Raw genomic sequence first — 20,365 nt, 5'->3', positions numbered from 1 at the left:
CAGAGATTGATGTTTTAAATGTGACTCAATCCAAATGTTGATTTTTTTTTTGATTGGTGTTTTACGCCGTACTTAAGAATATTTCACTTATACAACGGCGGCCAGCATTATGGTGGGTGGAAATCGGGCAGAGCCCGGGGGAAACCCACGACCATCCGCAGGTTGCTGGCAGACCTTCTCACGTACGGCCGCCAGCATGAGCTGGACTTGAACTCACAGCGACCGCATTGGTGAGAGACTCCTGGGTCATTACGCTGCGCTAGCGCTTTAACCGACTAGGCCACGGAGGCCCCTCCAAATGTTGAGGTAGTGAGAAACTTATGACAGATTTATGGAGTACTGACATAAATTTGAGTTTTCAAATTAGGTTTATGTAGTAATCATTCGTCATCATAATATTCTTGTAGTTTTCACCATGAAATAGACATAGCAAGGGCTGAAAATGATCATTTGAGTTACTAGTTCAATTAAATTAAGTGTTGAGGCCTATTTTCAGGAATTTCTAATATTTACCTGCCTCAGTGTTTAATGATTGAATTCAAAAACATGGTAGGCCCTTTCCGCAAGGCACTTTTAGTGTGTAAATCCACAGAAATAATCCCTTCTTGCTCGTGAAAATAACTTTGTGATGTGATGGCGAGTCGGGTGTACTTAAATATTGGATTCGCATGCCAGAAGACAAGGAAGTCAACCTAACAAGAAAAGATCTAGTCTTGACTGAAACATAAAGGTGGTCTTAAATGACAACTTTAACGATGATTTCATCAGTCATCATGGATGTAGGCTAGAAAGAACAATTTGCCCAGTCAGTCGAGCGAGAAAACACAATTTTAAAGGTTCCAGCCCATGCTTGAAGCTTTCATGAGGCACCTGCTTGGTTATCCATGTTTTTTTTCTGGATTTTTGGTGTATGCAATGCGTCGTGGACATGTGAGTTTGTTAAGTACTATGAAACTACAGAGGGCTTAAATTTAGTGTTTACCTTACTTCAGACAGTCTTATTGCGACATGGCAACATAAAATACAGGACCAAGGATGTTTAGGAGTGGTCATTTATATTTAGATGTGGTCATTTATATTTAGGTGTGCACCATCCCTTATACATGTTAATGTACATTTTTTAAAATGAGGTCAGTATGAAGATGGTTAGTCAATCTAATGGACAACATACTCGTATTGTTACCTTTCCAAAAGGCTGGTAAAGAAGTGTAATATTTTACTTTCAACACTACTAACATCTGTCCTGAAAATTAGCAGAATTAGGACACTGAAGCTAATAATGAAGAAACCTAAAAACAATAGTTTCTTCATTGTTGTTTCTGCAATGTTATTAAAGGGACATTATATCACCAAAAGAAATTCATAATTTTTGAGTTGCTTCTGGTAAATACAAAAATTGGTTGCATTTGACTCCAAACTAAACTTCCTGGGCCTATTATTCCTGAAAATAATAAGAACTTGTCCTGCACTTGATGAACAGGGTTATGAATGGGTTTGTTCTAAGGTCTCATTTGTTGACAGTAGCACATCTATGTACATGTATGTACCAATGCTAGTTTGTTTAGCTTGCTATGTGTTCCTGAGGGGGACAGAAGGGTTGTGTGTTTCCCAAGGGCCCTGTCTCTATTCATTTACCCATTCCCTAATGTTGTAGCCTTTATATGGGATGTGTTTTTCTAGGGCTCTTCCTTTTTTTTGTTTTCCCACACTTTTCAAGTCACCATACATGTATCTAAAGGTTAAAAAGTATGGAATACTGTTATAGTATTAAACCCGTTTTCACGCTCCAAGCAATAGGTCCATGTGCTGCTTCATAACCTACATTGTCAATGGTTAAGCAGTGGGTTGAACATATATATGCAAGAGCGACTAACCACCCAAAATAACAATATGTATCAACAAACTGTATAGTGTGAAATTATCTCACCGAAGTGACAGTTACACGGGGAAGGCTGGACAGTTTAGCGTTGGTAAACGCTTTCTGCGTTGGTAAATAAAAACTTTCAGCCACTGTGCCTGCACTGGCCGCTTTACTGAAGCACCTACAACTTACAATTTGTCACTGGTTTCTCTACTAACATGGCTATGTAACCAAATCTACAGACGTTTCACAAAACACTGAGGACATACATTTAAATTTTATGGTATTGGCTCCAGCTTCAGTATCATTGATATGTTTCCATCAGACATTTAGGCTCAGACACGCATGCAGACATTGGTGTTAGAGATTCTCCTCTCACAATCTCCTTTGTTGGGAATCTCTCTTGTTAAATATGTTCCAGTACAAAACCACTGTAAACTTTTTTTGTTTCACAAGAAAGAAAGACTGGGATTATTGAGTTTCAGTCATGTGAAATATTCTATGGGAAATATTACCAGGCTCTGTGCTGTATTAAAAAAAATATCAGCTGTGCTACAGAGGAGCCAAAACAGGCTCTAGACCAGGGTGCACCTGCACCAAGAGATCGTGGCTACAATCGATTGAAGAACCTACAATTAAGTTCAGAGTTAATTGTAAAAAAATCAGTTGCTCTTCTTACACAAAGGAATAATAAGGCAATTGTAAATTTTCAAATTGCATTCAAGATTGCAGGCCAAATTTGACTTGAACATAAAGGTGGTCTATGTAAATGAACAAATTACCGGTCAGTAACTTTCTTGCCTTCACTTTCCAAAGAGTTCTACATCATAATGATTCAGCAGTTAACAACAACAACTTTTGAAAATATGCTTGTAACATGTTTTTGAGACGATTACAGTGTATATCTTTGCAAACCGAGTTAAACATTAATTTTGGGGGATTCTAAATATTTACAACTGGGTCGACCTGATAGTAAGCTAAGGCTACGATCAAGATCTTAGTGATTTATTATCAACCCCTTTGTGCAAGTGGCCCGAGTAAGGTTATTTGAAAATTTAAAAAAAGAAAAATGACTATGAAGAGTAGTATTTAATGAGTGAATGAAAAATTGATTTAAGTGAGGCGAGCTGAGTTAATCTCTGCAAATGACCTAAAATTTCACTCAGGACTAAGTTTGCTCATTTTAATAGCCCAGTGGCAATTCTGATAGTTTTATTCATCTCACAAAGGTGTTTTGAGGTTTGTGTGGAAGATGCACGGTGTATATAGGATGATGTTCTACTGGAAGAAGTTTTAAAGTAATATATCGTAGCATTTATTTGCCTCCAAAAATACACTTTTACTGGACAGAATTTTATGTCATTTATGGTAAAATTGCCTGTAATAATGTACTCTTAGGGAGCAAAATTTTAGGTCATTTATGGTATGCGTTATTGTGACCAATATTTAAGACTGACATGCGTGTATATACATCTGTCTATAAGTTAGCTCCTGTTTGAATGCTCATACCTGCCAGTTGTATGTACATTATGTACATATCAGTGTAACTCTTAAATTGACCAATTTAGCTGGCGTTTGTGCGCGGACTGTGTGCCAGGCACTGGTTCGGGTCATTCCAGCATTCACAAACATGAGATAGAAATCAATACGCTTTGTATATTGATTACCTTTGGCAGTGCAAGTCGCTAGCTGAAATCTGGTGCCGGAATATTAAGGGTGGCCCAGTGGAGGAAATAGGGATACCCCAACACTTGGTGCTTAGCTCTTTCTTCGACTGGGTGTGTGTTTTGGAAGTACATGTAACTGTCATCAGTCTTTCTTGTTGTTTACGTTTCTTGCTGTCTGATCTGTTTTGAATGGAATCAATGTTTGTTTACTGTTTGCTGTTGTATTAAACACAGAGATAAATCCCACCATAACCATAGTAACCTGTCAGTGAGGATCATTTAGTCATGCTTGTTGTGCATGGCTTGTGCTGTACGTTACAATGCATTGTGGCCCCATATATTTCCTCATACTATCACATAGTAACAATGTAGCTAATAGTACAATACATCTATGTCCGGCTTGTAGTGTGGTAGACTAGTATTTTCTCATTCTTACAACGGTGGATCCAGGGCCAGTCCTGGGTCAAGTCACACCTAGGACCTTAACTTCCTCGCTTGGCGTTCAGCATGAAGGGGCCCGTATCAGTATAATGGCTTGGGCGGGCAACTTACTTGCCTTCGTTAAATTGTCTCAGTGAAGCAGCACAAGATAAAATAGCAGTGGAAATCCATCCTGCAACAAGGCGGCACATTACACGCACATGCACTCTAAGGATTCCTTCATTGTCATATGACTGAAAAATTGTTAAGTATGACATTAAACCCCAAGCACTAACTCACTCTCACGCACTCATTTTTACCAGGCTGTCATATTCTTTGTCCCAGGAACAGTTTAACGATTTGATTCTGGATTTTCTTAAGAGCAGAAAAGGCCCCCATTGCTGCCTTAACTAGATAAGAGTTCAAATCCCAGTCCCACCAATTTTTAATATTTACATGTAGCTGTTCATGAACATGTTAAATGCATGTATCAAGATTCCAGGCGAGATCTACATGTACATGTACAATTGTGCTTTATAGTATAAAAATAGAGTTCCCAGTTACACTGTAAAATTTATGTATATATCTTCTTGAGAGCAGAAAGTACTCATGCATGTACATGTAGATAACATTGTGGGCTTTGATTGTGGTGCTGATAAATCGTCCAGGCACAAATGAACATGCAGACATGGTTTGTGCACATGTCATAACCTGTCAATCATGCATGTCTTTATACTGAGAGCATGCAGACAAACTAATTACACGTGTTCACATAATCACATGTATGCAGTACACGTACTGTGATCCTATGTACAGCCTCCTAGAGAATGGAAAGTACATCATCCTGTAGAAATGAGAACCTACTCAGGCATAAATCAAAACCCTATGAAAACCACCCAACCCCCTAAAAATTTTTATAACCAAAATCAGCATTTAATCTTTGTTTTGCTGCTTTTTCTTTATAACCCAGGGGGCTGTGGCTGGTCTGATATTATCAAACACACGTGTGCATTGCAAATCTGTATATTAATTAACTTGAAAATTAATTTGAAGGCTAAATGTGGTTTTCAGAGGGAAATTCCCTAAGTTTTTTTTACGTAAGTAATTTTAGTAAATATTCTTGTAGATTACTTATCATACATAAAGCAACTTTAAAGAAGAAAAACATGAAAATGATACCAAAATTAGATGAAAGAGTGTCAAAACTTATTTGCAAATATGGGCTTCAATATTTTTTTGGATTTTTGAAAATATTTTTGTATGGTGGGTATTTGAGACTTTTTGGTATTTATCATTGTTGCATAATAATGTTCTAAATAAGGATGTGATGCTTGTCTAATAAATTTATTTGAATGTAAATTTGTTGTTTATATTGAAACATATGCATTTAACCTAAATTATGATAATATTTATGAACATAATAAAAATATAAATATGATCCAAATTTAGGTTTAATACATTTATTAGCTGAAAAGAACAAATACTATTGCAAAAGTATTTATTAAACCTGTGTTACATCCTCTTTTATGACATTATTAAACAAAGACTATAAATACTGAAAGGTGGTCACAAATACGCACCATACACAAATTATTTTCAAGTGCCTTTTTTCTCTTTGAGGAAAAATAAAAAAAAAAACTATTGAAGACCACATTTTGGAATAACTTTTCGCACTCTTTCATCTAAACTTAATGTCATTTTTATGTTTTCTCCCACCCTTTACTGATGGTAAATGATGAAATACATGTAATGTCTGTAACTCTATCAGTATTTTATCCCTTCTCCCTTTTGTATACAGAACATCTGCATTACACTGAAGGATATATACATGTAATATCAGTAACTCTATCAGTATGTTATCCCTTCCCCCTTTTGTATACAGAAAATCTGTATTACACTGAAGGATATATACATGTAATATCAGTAACTCTATCAGTATATTATCCCTTCCCCCTTTTGTATACAGAAAATCTGCATTACACTGAAGGATATATACATGTAATATCAATAACTCTATCAGTATATTATCCCTTCCCCCTTTTGTATACAGAAAATTTGCATTACACTGAAGGATATATACATGTAATATCAGTAACTCTATCAGTATATTATCCCTTCCCCCTTTTGTATACAGAACATCTGCATTACACTGAAGTGTATGCACATGTAATATCAGTAACTGTCGGTATATTACCCGTTCCCCCTTTTGTATACAGGACATCTGTATTACACTGAAGTATATATACATGTAATATCAGTAACTCTATCAGTATGTTATCCCCCTCCCCCCTTTTGTATACAGAACATCTGTATTACACTGAAGTATATATACATGTAATATCAGTAACTCTATGAGTATTTTATCCCTCCCCCCTTTTGTATACAGAGCATCTGTATTACACTGAAGGATATATACATGTAATATCAGTAACTCTATCAGTATATTATCCCTTCCCCCTTTTGTATACAGAACATCTGCATTACACTGAAGTGTATGCACATGTAATATCAGTAACTGTCGGTATATTATCCGTTCCCCCTTTTGTATACAGGACATCTGTATTACACTGAAGTATATATACATGTAATATCAGTAACTCTATCAGTATGTTATCCCCCTCCCCCCCTTTTGTATACAGAACATCTGTATTACACTGAAGGATATATACATGTAATATCAGTAACTCTATGAGTATTTTATCCCTCCCCCTTTTGTATACAGAACATCTGTATTACACTGAAGCATATATACATGTAATATGAGTAACTCTATCAGTATGTTATCCCTTCCCACTTTTGTATACAGAACATCTGCATTACACTGAAGTATATATACATGCAATATCAGTAATTGTCAGTATATTATGACTTACCCTTTTGTATACAGAACATCTGTATTACACTGAAGCATATATACATGTAATATCAGTAACTCTGTCAGTATGTTATCCCCCTCCCCCCTTTTGTATACAGAACATCTGCATTACACTGAAGGATATATATACATTTAGATAAATATGCAAAGTCACTAAAGGATACATGAAATATTTAATCTTATTTCTTAATTTTATAAAGGTTATCATGTTTAATAACATATTACAGTAAAAAAAAAAAATCTCAAACCTCCCTAAGGCCCCTTGAGATCAGCCTGGAAGTTAAGTTGCCTGCAGTGATGGCGTCAGTGGTGATGGCTGTCAAAATTATTCTGTGCGGAAATAGTCAGTATGAGGAAGGTGCTAAGCTGGTAGTGCATTCCCATAACTTCATAAGTAACATCAGTTCCCAAAATTTCCAACATTGATGAAAAACATGCATAAAAGAGAGGGTTTATTCTGAAATATAAAATATGCATCAAAAATGGAAAAAAAAAGATTTTTATTGGCATAACTTTCTTAACTTTATTTTCCATAAAACCATGTCTTGATGGAGTTCCCTTCTCTGTATTCTATAAAGAGTTTATTTTATCTCCACCTCAGATGACAATTGTTGATAAGTGAGCTGTGCTGATGTAAACAGGTGTAGCATTTAAGGACAGGTGTGTGTGTGTGTGTGTGTGTACATGTGTAACATTCATGTACATGTAGATTATTCACTTATCTTTGCTGAATAATTCCTCTATGTCTGATGTACACATACTGTTATCTCCCCTTGAATCAAGATTGCTAATACATGGAGGTGTATACATGGACAACTGATACATGCAGCATGTTGACATGTGCACGAGTTGATGCTTTTTAATTTATGTAGACCCTGGAACAAGACATACTGTAAGGTCATATCTAGGACAAAATTGATGGTTCTAATCCAAATTTTAAAGCTGACACATTGCTTGCGTGAAGAAATTTTGTAAAATGCATCTCAAAATGGTGCTATCTGAGGGATGTTAAGTGTGTGAATGAAAGAAATTTGTGTGAAAAGATGAACTTTTTGTTGACGAACTACATCTATCATATTTATTGGATATTTATTAGCTTTAATACAGCTTGATAGCTTGGGCGCCCAACAATGTAAGGGGCCAGGTGTTTTTCGCAACAATGACGTCTCTAGATATGGCCCTGCACATTGATACTATAAGACATGTACATTTCATGTAGTGATACAGGTAAGAAAGGTTTAATAGTGAGAGAGAGCATTTGCTCAAACATTTACATGTAGGTTATATAAACCCTAATTGACCTAAAATTTTATCCACAAAAGTGCATTTTTAGAGGCAAATATATATCACAAAATACTATTTTCAGTGTTAAGACTTGCAGCTTTCCTTTAGAATATGATTTCATTTTCTAACAAACCTCAAAACACCTTTCTAAAATCAATAGAACTCTTAGGATCAGGAAAAATGAGCAGGTTAGTCATGGACGAAATTTATGATCAGTTATATCAGGGTATGTATACGAAGGAAATAACATACATGTAGACAAAAAAAAGATCAGTATAAACAAAAATTTGGGAATTGCAGCTGGTGTACATTTACATCTAAACAGTATAAAATATAAGCTTGATCATTTCCTTGTGTAACCGGATATTACCGGGTACATGTAACTACCTACACCAAACACACAGTGTGCATTACTTTGTCCACACCCTCTCAGAAGTCCGCCCTAAGAATTTACACATTCACAGGCAGTTGGGGCATAAACCACTTATTGTATATTATTGTCTTATTGTAAATATTGTATTATTTGTCTATTTTGTTAAAATATATGTATTGAACTTATTCAAGCGTCTTTGTGTTTCTTTGTTTAATCTTGTGTAAGGCCTATTTCTGATCTGAGTCAGTTGTTTCTCATGTTTACTCTCTGATAGTGGTACCCTCACAACATCTTGACATTTTAAGGCATGCTCAGTCACGCACACTATATGCTCAGCATCAGTTTTGGTCACAGACGTTCTGAATGAGTAGCTGAAATATTAACCATGATATGTGCAGACAAAAATGGTTCCATTAGTAGCCAAATGTTGAAATCTAAGACTTTCACATGAAATGTGGAACAAGTTTTAACAGGCAGTTTGAGGGGTTTACAGGCCTGCCATTTACACTGAAATACAGCCGTGAACTTTGTTTCCCCAGATTGGAGCTTAAACTGTCTAAGGGCTAAATAAAAAAATATTGTGATTTGATATCCCTAAGATGGAGGCGCCCACATTACAACATCCCCTAAAATGGCCAAAATTATGGGGAATTGTACATAATAAATTTAGCTTGTAAAATGGTCTTAAAAATTCTAAATATAAATTTATGTAAACTGAATGCACTTCAATTCTTTAACCTTTTCATTTATTTATTTATTTATTTGATTGGTGTTTTACGCCGTACTCAAGAATATTTCACTTATACGACAGCGGCCAGCATTATGGTGGGTGGAAACGGGGCACAGCCCAGGGGAAACCCACGACCATCCGCAGGTTGCTGACAGACCTTCCCACTTACGGCCGGAGAGGAAGCCAGCATGAGCTGGACTTGAACTCATAGCGACCGCATTGGTGAGAGGCTCCTGTGTCATTACGCTGCTCTATCGCGCTAACCGACTGAGCCACGGAGGCCCCTTTAACCTTTTCAAGCAGCAGTACTATAAATTTATAAGCAATACTGACAATAATTTATTACTGAGATACTAAGGTTTCCTAATTTCTGAACATGTTTTAGCCCAAATAAGCTCACTAAAAGGGTGCCCAAATTAACAGGCTATATTTGGCCCTAAAATGCATTCTTTTCAGGTGAAAGTAAAAAGTAATTCAGTACTTTGTGTGCATATTATTTCTTACCTTACGAAAGATCCGATATTAAAACAAGCACAAATTCATTATAGCTACAACATCTGCAAATGGCTGACGTCTTTGATTGACGTCCCTTGTTCAAGTGAATGGCTCATGTTAAAAGGTATTCATGTTGGACGTCAAAAACCTACCTGTTTGTTGCAGATAAAAACACAATCATTTTTAATACAAGGATTATCTCTCTTGTTGTTTCACAGAGACTTTCTGCCACGTGGGTCAGGTATTGTGACCAGGAGACCTCTCGTCTTACAACTGAACTATTCCAGAACAGGTGAGAAATTTACAAATACTTTGTCGGCATTTTTTTTTTTGTTTTGTTTGTTTTGTTTTTTTCTTTTCTCCTCTCTCTACCTGATTCTGTTTTCTAAGGTAGGTTAAATTTCATATGCACACCCTTAGATCAATTGAACAAAGTGTCTTCAGAGCTTCTGTGCAACAATGTATCAAATCTACATGTGTGGTTAACAACTTGTACAAAAATCTCGTCCATGGCTAAGTTGCACACATTTTGTGATTCTGTGAGATCCGTTGATCTTTAAAAGGTGTTTTGAGGTTTGTTTGGAAGGTGTGATGATATCCTTCAGAGAAAGTAGAAGTTTTAGCACCACATATCATTAATGTTTCTGACATTTATTTGTGTGTAAAAAAATATTGGGGCGAAATTTTAGGTATTTTAAGGTATACACCCTACTGTGACAAGCCTCAGAGCTGATGTATTATGAGGAATCTTTGTCTCTGTGTTACATAATCATGATATTGTTGCAGATGTAAATGGGTGAAATTTTTTCACAGTGTTATTAGTATCTCACCTCATTTTTACAAATGTTCTGTAGTACAGATCCGTTTTTGATAATTCAGAAATTAATGGATGTTGAGAGCAAGACGAGAGTCAGTGGGTGAAATACGCTGGCTAGTCCTGGCCATGAGTCTTTTGACCACTTATGTGGCCTAATGATAAGAAAGTCCGCCTAGAAGTTGAGAGAGCGCAAGATCTAACCCGGGTCATGTCACACCACAGACTTCAAAATTTGTACTTGCTGCTGCCTCACTTGGCCCTCAGCACCGAAAGGTTAGAGCGAGGAAACGTGACTGGTTGGCCCTGTGTCAGTAAAATGTGACTGGGTGGGGTGTCATGTCTGATGTCTTCGGCATGATAATTCAGTGGTGGCGGCATGGACTCGCCCTGCAACAAGAACACATACTGTAGCATATGTACACACACCTAATGAATCCTCATAGATCCTTTTACTGTTATTGTTTGTGGGGCCTTGGTGACAATATTTGTAATTTTTGAATCAGTGTATTTTCTTTTTTTCTCTCATATCAGCAGTGTGTTTTTTTTCTGATTTTAGAATATGCAGAGTTCCTTCATTGTAAAGGGAAGAAGTTTGTGGATTTTGATCAGGTTCGCAAGGAAATTGAAGATGAAACTGATCGGGTGACTGGCGGCAACAAAGGAATTTCCAACATTCCAATAAATCTTAGAGTATATTCGCCACATGGTATGTCATTGACTTTTAATATTAAGGATTTGTGTATTTTCGCCAAAATAAACTTTTGCCGTGTCGTTGTTTATGGAATAAAAGTACTTGCTATGACCTGTTACAAATGAGATAAGAAGAGATTGAGATTTTAGACATGATCATTATGAAAATGAATGGCTATTGATCTCTTATTTGAATCAACTTTTTTTCTTCAATTTGTACTTTAATACATCAGATGTTTATGGTTTATGCATTCCCTATGAAGTTGACAGTGTTTGTCTCCAGAAAAATAGAGATTTGAGAACAGAATTTTGCACTGTGTGATTTTCAACATAACATTACTTGCTTTTTTCACAATAAAAACCAGAATTAGATTACATTAATACAAGATTACATTAATACAAGATTAGCTTAAATTAAACTATGTAAAAAAAAATATCCTAAATGTCATTGCTATTAATGTGTGCTGCAAAGTTCAGCTAATATAAAGCAAAATCAGTGCAAAAACCATAAGATCTGTACATGGACTGTACAGTTCTTATGTATAAAAGGAGGAGCCGCTCACCAATGTGCTTGCTGTGAGTTCAAGTTCAGCTCATGCCGGCTTCCCCTCCGGCCATATGAGGGAAGGTCTTGTCAGCAATCTGTGGATGGTCCTGGATTTCTGACGGGTTTCCTGCTGCCATGTAAGTGAAATGTTTTTGAGTGTGTCGTAAAACATCAATCAGAATAATAAATTGAAAAAAAAAAATCTTTTGTCTTGTTGCCAGTGTTGAACCTAACACTGATTGACTTACCTGGGATGACTAAAGTACCTGTCGGGGACCAGCCTGCGGACATTGAGATCCAGATCCGCAGTATGATCATGGAGTTCATCAGCAAGGACAACTGCCTCATCCTGGCCGTGTCGCCGGCCAACACCGATCTGGCAAACTCGGACGCCCTCAAGATAGCCAAGGAGGTCGACCCCCAGGGTACGTCGTCACAGTCATCTTAGGACATGACAGTTAATGTAGTAGCTGACCTAAGTTCAACAGTTTGCTGGATTTTGCATTTTCTGCTGGTCTTAGAAAGGTGTTTAGGGGCTTGTTTGGAAAGCAGGATGGTATCCTTCAGAAAAAATATAAGTTTCTGGACCAAAAGGGATAATTAATGACATTTCCTGAGCTTACAAAAAAAGAACTTGACAGTGAAACTAAAACACTGACATTCATATTCTGAAATACCTGCAGAATGCATGCACCGTTCTGGGGAATAGTGGAGAATGTGTTCATCGAGAATAAATTGACAGAGTAATACATACAGATCCCAGCTGGGAGCTTGTGATGTGAACTGATTTGTGAATTTTGTTTATCTCTACTTATTGGTGATTTGAGGGGCCTCCGTGGCTGAGACTCAGGAACCTCTCGCCAGTGCGGTCCCTGTGAGTTCAAGTCCAGCTCATGCTGACTTCCTCTACATCCTTACGAGGGACGGTCTTGCAGCAGCCTGCAGATGGTCATGGGTTTGCCCCGGGTTCAGTCTGGTTTCCTCCCACCATAGTGGCTGCTACTGTCGTATAAGTGAAATATTCTTGAGCACGGCAATCAGCACCAATCAAATAAGTAAAATAAATGGACAAATACCTTAAGTATGCAGGCACCATTCTGGGGACAAAGGAGAGTGTGTTCATCAAGACATCATTGATGATAATCCATATAGATCCCGCCTGGGAGCTTGTGATGTGAACTGATGTGTGAATGTGGTTGTCTTAAAGTTATTGGTCATTTGCTGTGTTTCAGTTAGTTGAACCAAATTTTTGAATGTTTTGTCAATGGATATTTGTACTAACAGCTTGTATATTTGAAACATCTAGCCTTTTGAACAGCTAACCAGTATAAAACTCCAGCGATCCACTTTCACAAAGCTTTGTAAGTCATATTTCTTGATCTTTTTTTTTTTTTGTGAAAAAAAACATTGTCTAGGGTATAGTGCCATAAGGCCATATTTATGGGAAAAGCTTGCGCAGTGAAAGCACACCCTGGTTTCCTTCACCAAAAATGTACGATGTTAAGCAAAAGTGAAAGAAATTATTCTAATTTGTCCATAGACCCATAACCTACTGCTAGAATATATGTAAAATAACCATTTAGTGGAGAAAAGCTGAAAAGTCATTTACACGTGGTTATACATGAAGTCTTGCTTCATGTTTCAGGTCTTCGTACCATTGGTGTTATCACAAAGCTGGACTTGATGGATGAAGGGACAGATGCCAGTAACATCTTAGAGAACAGATTACTCCCACTTCGCAGAGGTTTGTTTTTGTTTGTTCGTTCTGTTTTTTTTTATCAAACAGCTTGTAAACTTATGTTCTCATCAATCATAGTTCTCTAATGTAGTATTGTACTGTGGCACATCAGAAGCCACCGAAGGCTGTCTTTAATAAACTGATCAAACACTATTATGTTACTGGGATGTTTGTTCTCAAGTATACCATGTTCTGTTGGAAAAGGCTTTGCTTCAACAGTTAAGCTGCTGGCCTATTAAAGTAATCACAATGAGTCACCTAGCATGGGTTCAAACCCAGTCTTAAACATGAAAATTTGTTCCCTGCTCTCCCTGTAGGACTTTATGGACCGTCACCAGTTGTAGAATCTTAGGATGCCATTTGCACAGCCTAATATTCGCTAAAGACCTCTTTGCCAATATAGTCTGCACATCTGTGCATCACAAAAGGCAAAGTTTGCGAATAGCTTGCCCAAGGTCAGTGGTTTAAGTCAGGCATACCAGCTTGGTCCACTCATAAACTGAAAAATTCTTGAGTATGTTATCAAATACATGATTAAATTATCTCCAGTGTCTTGTTTTTGTTTTGTTGCTCAGGATACATTGGGGTTGTCAACAGAAGTCAGAAGGACATTGATGGGAAGAAGGATATCCGAGCAGCTTTAGCAGGAGAGAGAAAGTTCTTCCTCAGTCATCCGGCCTACAGGTCAGTATACAACTCCTTAAACTCATGCTGGCATTGTGCAACAAAAAACATTCCTCTCTGGAATGCAAGAACAAACATTCCAAGAAATGTGTATAATACATATGCTTCCGTTGGGCTATGGTCATTCATTCATTCATTCATTCATTCATTTTGACAAGAGTCTGATGAGGTGGTTAGCTTGCGGATATTTGTCACTCCCTAGACAAAGGGTAGTGTAACTCTGAAATAACGAAAGTCTCAATTTGACTTAATACATCGTTGAGTCTTTTGTTTTTCAGAGTTGCACTACTCTTGTATTACATTAAACTAATCAATAAAAGACAAGGTTTCTCAACCAGTCAACCTGTTGTTAACTTGACAGACACATGGCTGACCGTATGGGAACCCCGTACCTCCAGCGCGTGCTGAACCAGCAGCTAACCAATCATATCCGAGACACGCTACCATCATTGAGGAACCGTCTTCAGTCACAGATCCTGTCCATGGAGAAAGATGTCGCAGAGTACAAAAACTTTAGGCCAGACGATCCCGCGCGCAAGACCAAAGCCATGATGCAGTGAGTCCTTTTTGTTACTTTAAATGCAACCTTTATAAATCAAAATTCTGTTAACCTTTTTAGTAATTATGTTGTTTAGACTATGGAACATACAAATAAAGTGGCATTAGTTAGAGAGAAAGTTAACAAAAATTGACTTCGAAAGTTTTGTGAGAGTGTTTTAGCCCAGGGAAATGCATGTAAATAAAAAAGAACAAATTGATTTTGGTATGATTTCTGCCATAGTCACTGTAACATTTATACATGTACCAATGTGTGTCTTGAAATCAGTGAAAAATTGACTTCAATGAGACTTAATGTCCCAATTTAATCGGTTTGTAAAGGGTAGTCAGTCACTCCTATTTTCAAACAAATTCAAATATGCAGATTAAAATACTTTTGATTTTTTGATACGGAAAAATATTTTAGAATTTTTCATGAATAGTTTACTAAAAACTCTTATGACATATGTGACTTTTGTTGCTCTGGGACACGTGGACACCCTGTTATTTTGACCTCTGGTCAGTGTTTTATCTGTGTTCACTGTTGCCAGGATGGTGCAGGGTTTCGCCGTGGACATCGAGAAGAGTATTGAGGGCTCTGGGGCGGAGGTCAGCACCATGGAACTGTCCGGAGGGGCCAAAATCAACAGAATTTTCCACGAACGATTCCCATTTGAACTGGTCAAGGTACATAAAATTGTTTTTGTAAACATAATTGTAGTAACTGCGACTTCCCACTAAAGATCGATGTCAGCTTGCCCTCAAGCCCACTCTTCTATCATTTACCCATGGTAAATGATACAATGTCAAATTTGAATGAATATCTGTCCAACAGACAGACTGACTTACCAACAAAGAGAGCGAAGTATATGTGTTGAGCTGATGTCTGTCAGAAATCTCTTAAATATCTTGAAATATTAGGTGAAATATTAAACTAAACTCATTGGGACCCTAATATCTGAGCAGCACTTTTCTGTAGGATTGATTATGAAAGTAAATTTTTTTTTTCTATTTTTAGATGGAGTTTGATGAAAAGGAATTACGACGAGAGATCAGTTTTGCTATCAAAAATATTCATGGTATCAGGTAAGCATCAAGACATGCATTGATTGTAACCATAGAGACATGCAGTGATTGTAACCATAAGAGACTTGCAATGATTGTAACCATAGAGACACGCAGTGATTGTAACCATAGAGACATGCAGTGATTGTAACCATAAGAGACATGCAGGGATTGTAACCATAGAGACATGCAGTGATTGTCACCATAAGAGACATGCAGTGATTGTAACCATAAGAGACATGCAGTGATTGTAACCATAGAGACATGCAGTGGTTGTAACCATAGGGACATGCAGTGATTGTAACCAGAGACATGCAGTGATTGTAACCATAAGAGACATGCGGTGATTGTAACCATAAGAGACATGCAGTGATTGTAACCATGAGAGACATGCAGTGATTGTAACCATAGAGACATGCAGTGATTGTAACCATAGAGACGTGCGAACTGTTCATGAAGCCGTGATTGTGGTCCAGGAGTTAAAGTCAGCAGCTAAGTTCAGCTGAAACTGTGACTCGTATTCTACAGAATTGCATGTATGGACTAGATCCTCTCTATTTCGAATTGATATATGGACTTTTCGATGGCCTGTCTTCTCAGGTCCATGGATCGCTTATTCGTAACATATTTTTTATCAAGTAAGTTTTCCTAGCTTTCATGGTAAAGGGGATTTTATACTTCTATGGTATCACTGACAATCTCTATTTTTGTTCTTCCCTTGATAAGGACTGGCCTGTTCACACCAGACATGGCTTTTGAGACAATTGTCAAGAAACAGATTTCCAAATTGCGAGAGCCATCAGTGAAGTGTGTCGACATGGTTATACAGGAACTCACAAACATAGTCCGCAAAATGAGTGACCAGGTAAGAGATACAGACTTTTCTTCCTCAAATTAGTTTAGTCTCTGGTTTATTGGCTCGCTGCTACAAAGTACAGGCGCATGGAGCTCAACTCTGGGAAGTTAGAGCAGGGAAACAGAACTGGTTGACCTGTTGTATAATGTAACTGGTGGAGTGTCTTGTCTGGTGTCTTCAGCATGATACTTCAGTGGCAGCAGCACTTTAACTGCATGGACTCGCCCTGCCATAAGAAGACACAATTTATGTACACACAACTAATGACACCTCATCGTCATGTGACTGAAAAATTGTTAAGCACAACATTAACCCCAGGCATACAGACATACATACAAAATACGTAGCTTATACGTAGCGTAGCTTATGTCAGTCCCCTAGCGTCGACGTCATTGTTCAGTAGGAGTGAATGCAAAGTTAAACAAAATGTTAGGAGTGGTGTCTTAGAAAGTACTGCATGTGTTGAGCACAGGCTTTGCATGTATGTAGAGCGCAGTAGCAGCGGAGTGTTCCATCGTTGAATTAAAATTACAAAATTTTTGTCTTAGTGTATTATGTATTGGAATCAGTGTCTGCAGTGACATCTCAGAAAGTGATGCATGTATTGAACTGAGGTTTTGTGTCCATTTAAAGCACAGTGACTTTGAGGGAAATGTTCCATTCTTGATGCTCTGTGTGTATATTAATCACCGTGAATTACAAAATCCACGACTTTGCACCTCATGCATCAGGCTAAACTCTTTGGTAGCCTTTAAGTTCAACCTAAGCATGATTCTCACTTCAGGTGATGTACATGCTCAAATTCAGTTCTTGCTTGTTTGGCTGTAACTTTTTTGTCAAGAGGTTTGTCAGGTTCTTAGTGAAAGACAGTTGATTTACACAGGGCAGTTGATTTACACAGGGCACTCCAGCATATCCAGTTTCCTTATCCCGTGAACTGGACAAGTGAAAAAATCTTGGATTCACCAATCAAATTATTACCTCTAAACAAATTAGTGTTTTTGTAATGCCTCACTGATTTAATGAGATGTCACTTAGTCACGAATCTCAGACCAATAAAGCTGTGTGTTTAATATAGATGAGCTTAATGTTTGTCCTGTAAATGGCAATATGTAGTTTTCTTGAACTCTGCATGCTGACTGCAATAACTCTGACCAAAATTTTAAGGAAAAAAAAATAGTTGTTGGAGTTATTTATAACATATCACAAATCATTCATCAGTTTTCAATCTAGTGATTTTTAGAGCAGTAAAGCATGTTGTGGAGTCTAATGGGACATGTTAGATTATAAGTGCAACTTAATTATACATTGTTTATAAGCACTTTACCCTGTTGTTTGACAATCTGCTGTGTTATGGTGCAGACTTGAGCAGCTGCTTTCTCATCTTCAAACCGTTTGTGTGTCCCTTTTTTGGGGGTGGGCGCGTTCCACTCTCAGATTTGCCTAAGTGTACCCCATGATTCATTGCGTGTAACTAAGTAATTTTCCCGCAAAAAGCTAACCTTTATTTTTTAAATATGCAGTTACTGTAGACACTGAAATAAAGCCATAGGTGGGAAGGTTTCTCAGCAACCTGCAGATGGTCGTGGGTCTCCCTTGGGCTCTACCCGATTTCCTCCCACCATAATACTGGTCGCCGTCGTATAAGTGAAATATTCTTGAGTAGGGCGTAAAACACCAATCAAATAGATAAATAAATAAAGTTTTTTTTTCTTCACAAAAAAATTTATTGAGGTTGAAACTTCCTACTGCAGTTTAACCATATTCCATGTTTTTCTTTCCCCAGATGAATCGTTACCCACGGTTACGAGAAGAAACAGAGCGTATTGTGAACACGCGTATTAGAGAGCGGGAACAGTGTACAAAAGAGCAGATTTTATTGCTGGTGGAGGTCCAACTGGCGTACATGAACACAAACCATGAAGATTTCATTGGATTCGCCAAGTAAGTTTCATCAGGGGTTCCTCTTAAATGCACGTGAAAAAAGCTCAAATTATAAGCTGGCGTTGTCTGGGGGCTTGTTGACATGTTGAAAATTATTTCAAAATATTACTTGTACAAGAATATTGATTTTTGAACCCTTTTTTTTCTTTTTTTTTTTTTTTTTTTAGTGAATGATACAATAGAATTCTGATGTGGACCATATTTGAATTTGATTCTGATTTTGTTTTTTTTTGTTTTTTTTTCAACAGTGCCCAACAAAAGTCAGAAAGCACAACAAAAGAAAAGTCGGGAATCAGGTATGGCATCTCTGAAATAGTCTCTTTGAAAAAATAATTTGTAGGATCAAAGATGGTGTTCTGTGGTACATGTATATCATCTCTCTATAACTTATTTATACCAAAATAATTATTGATAATTATTGATAATTATTGATAATTATGTCCCATTTCCAACAAGTGGTGATGAACTAAGTTGTTTGTAACTACCATGGCAACATTCCCTAATTATGAACAATGGAGTGTAGAGAAATAATTTGCAGTTTTATGAAGCTTGCATCTTTAATGGCTGGAACAAGTCATTTTCATAATAATTTTAAGCGTAAATTCCACTTCAAAAAAGTTCTGAAGTCGTTGAAAAGATTGAAGATTTTCAGTTTTGTAAATCTTTGATGTGTTTATGTACAGTCACAGTAGTTACAGTCAGGATGCTGGTAATCACTTCATGACGCGAGGGCCTAAGGCTCGTATTTATTGATTAACTTACAACTCAAGTCATCAATTACAGGTGCTTAAAAAGCCAAATTCAGAACAGGATTGAACTCGAATTGTGGTCGGTTCATTGTTCTGCAGTAAAGAATCAGTGTACAAATTTTTAGATTTCAGTAGCAACACATTTAATTCTAGTCGTGAAGTCTTCACCCTTATGCCTCAACCTTTTCAACAGCCAGTGCTGTCCATTATTTTTTATGAACATTCTGAGTAAACTATGGCTGTGCAGAAATAATTTGCACAGCTTTATGCAGCTTGAATATTTTGTGACATAAATACATTAAATAATTTTTAGCTTGATTAACATAATAGTTGTATGCATGAATTCCACTGAAAGACGTGCTTTAGGGGTTGAAAAAGGTCGAATATTTATAGTAAAGTCACTATGCGTTTGATAGATATGTACCTCATGTTTTGTTTTTACTTTTATCTGGTGTAATTTTCTGTCATATCATGTGTTAAAGCAACCTCTGGTAGCTGCATAGGGTTAACATAAGAAAGTGCTCACCAGCAGCATGTTGTTTACTGTGCTTACTTGACCATAACCTTGTTCCTATGTGCCTGCAGGTGATTCGTAAAGGCTGGTTAACTTTACATAATATCAGCTTCATGAAGGGAGGGTCAAAAGGACTTCTGGTTTGTGCTGACTGCAGAGACGCTCTCCTGGTTCAAGGATGAGGAGGTAAGAAAAACATTGTGGTGAATTAATATGTATGACAAAAAAAAAGGCAAAAGTTGAAGTTTATGTAATGGACTAGGCTGAAAATGTTTTATGCTAAAATGGGACAAAGCAGAATTGCAATTTATGATGGGAATTGAACTAAACTGAAACAAAAATATAAACGCACCAACCTATATATCCAAGTCAAACTGACCATTATTTGGAAATGGTCAAACCAGTGATATATTTGTTTAATAGGTCCTTTCGTGTTGCACAACACAAGTGGTCCCATTGCAATTGACCATTCTGAGTGGGTATACTCATATGCTGAAAAAAGTCAACCCATGTGACCAA

The 20,365-nt window shown here is 37.1% G+C and overlaps 1 protein-coding gene across 1 annotated transcript in view; it reads left to right on the top strand.

Annotated features, from left to right (window-relative positions):
• The window catches only part of LOC135480799 (dynamin-1-like), a 46,189-nt gene that overhangs the window by 781 nt on the left and 25,043 nt on the right, over positions 1-20,365 (top strand). The window contains 14 exon segments of the mRNA XM_064760725.1: positions 9,924-9,997; positions 11,079-11,228; positions 11,981-12,184; positions 13,405-13,503; positions 14,073-14,181; positions 14,543-14,737; positions 15,270-15,405; positions 15,737-15,804; positions 16,510-16,648; positions 18,426-18,583; positions 18,832-18,851; positions 18,854-18,879; positions 19,918-19,974; positions 19,976-20,032. Coding sequence (XP_064616795.1) covers positions 9,924-9,997; positions 11,079-11,228; positions 11,981-12,184; positions 13,405-13,503; positions 14,073-14,181; positions 14,543-14,737; positions 15,270-15,405; positions 15,737-15,804; positions 16,510-16,648; positions 18,426-18,583; positions 18,832-18,851; positions 18,854-18,879; positions 19,918-19,974; positions 19,976-20,032 — 1,492 coding nt within the window.

The sequence above is a fragment of the Liolophura sinensis genome, chromosome 13 (genome assembly GCF_032854445.1).
Source record: "Liolophura sinensis isolate JHLJ2023 chromosome 13, CUHK_Ljap_v2, whole genome shotgun sequence".
Lineage (NCBI taxonomy): Eukaryota > Metazoa > Mollusca > Polyplacophora > Chitonida > Chitonidae > Liolophura > Liolophura sinensis.
The sequence above is the reverse complement of the archived record's forward strand: the minus strand, read 5'-3'. Positions and strand labels throughout refer to the sequence as shown.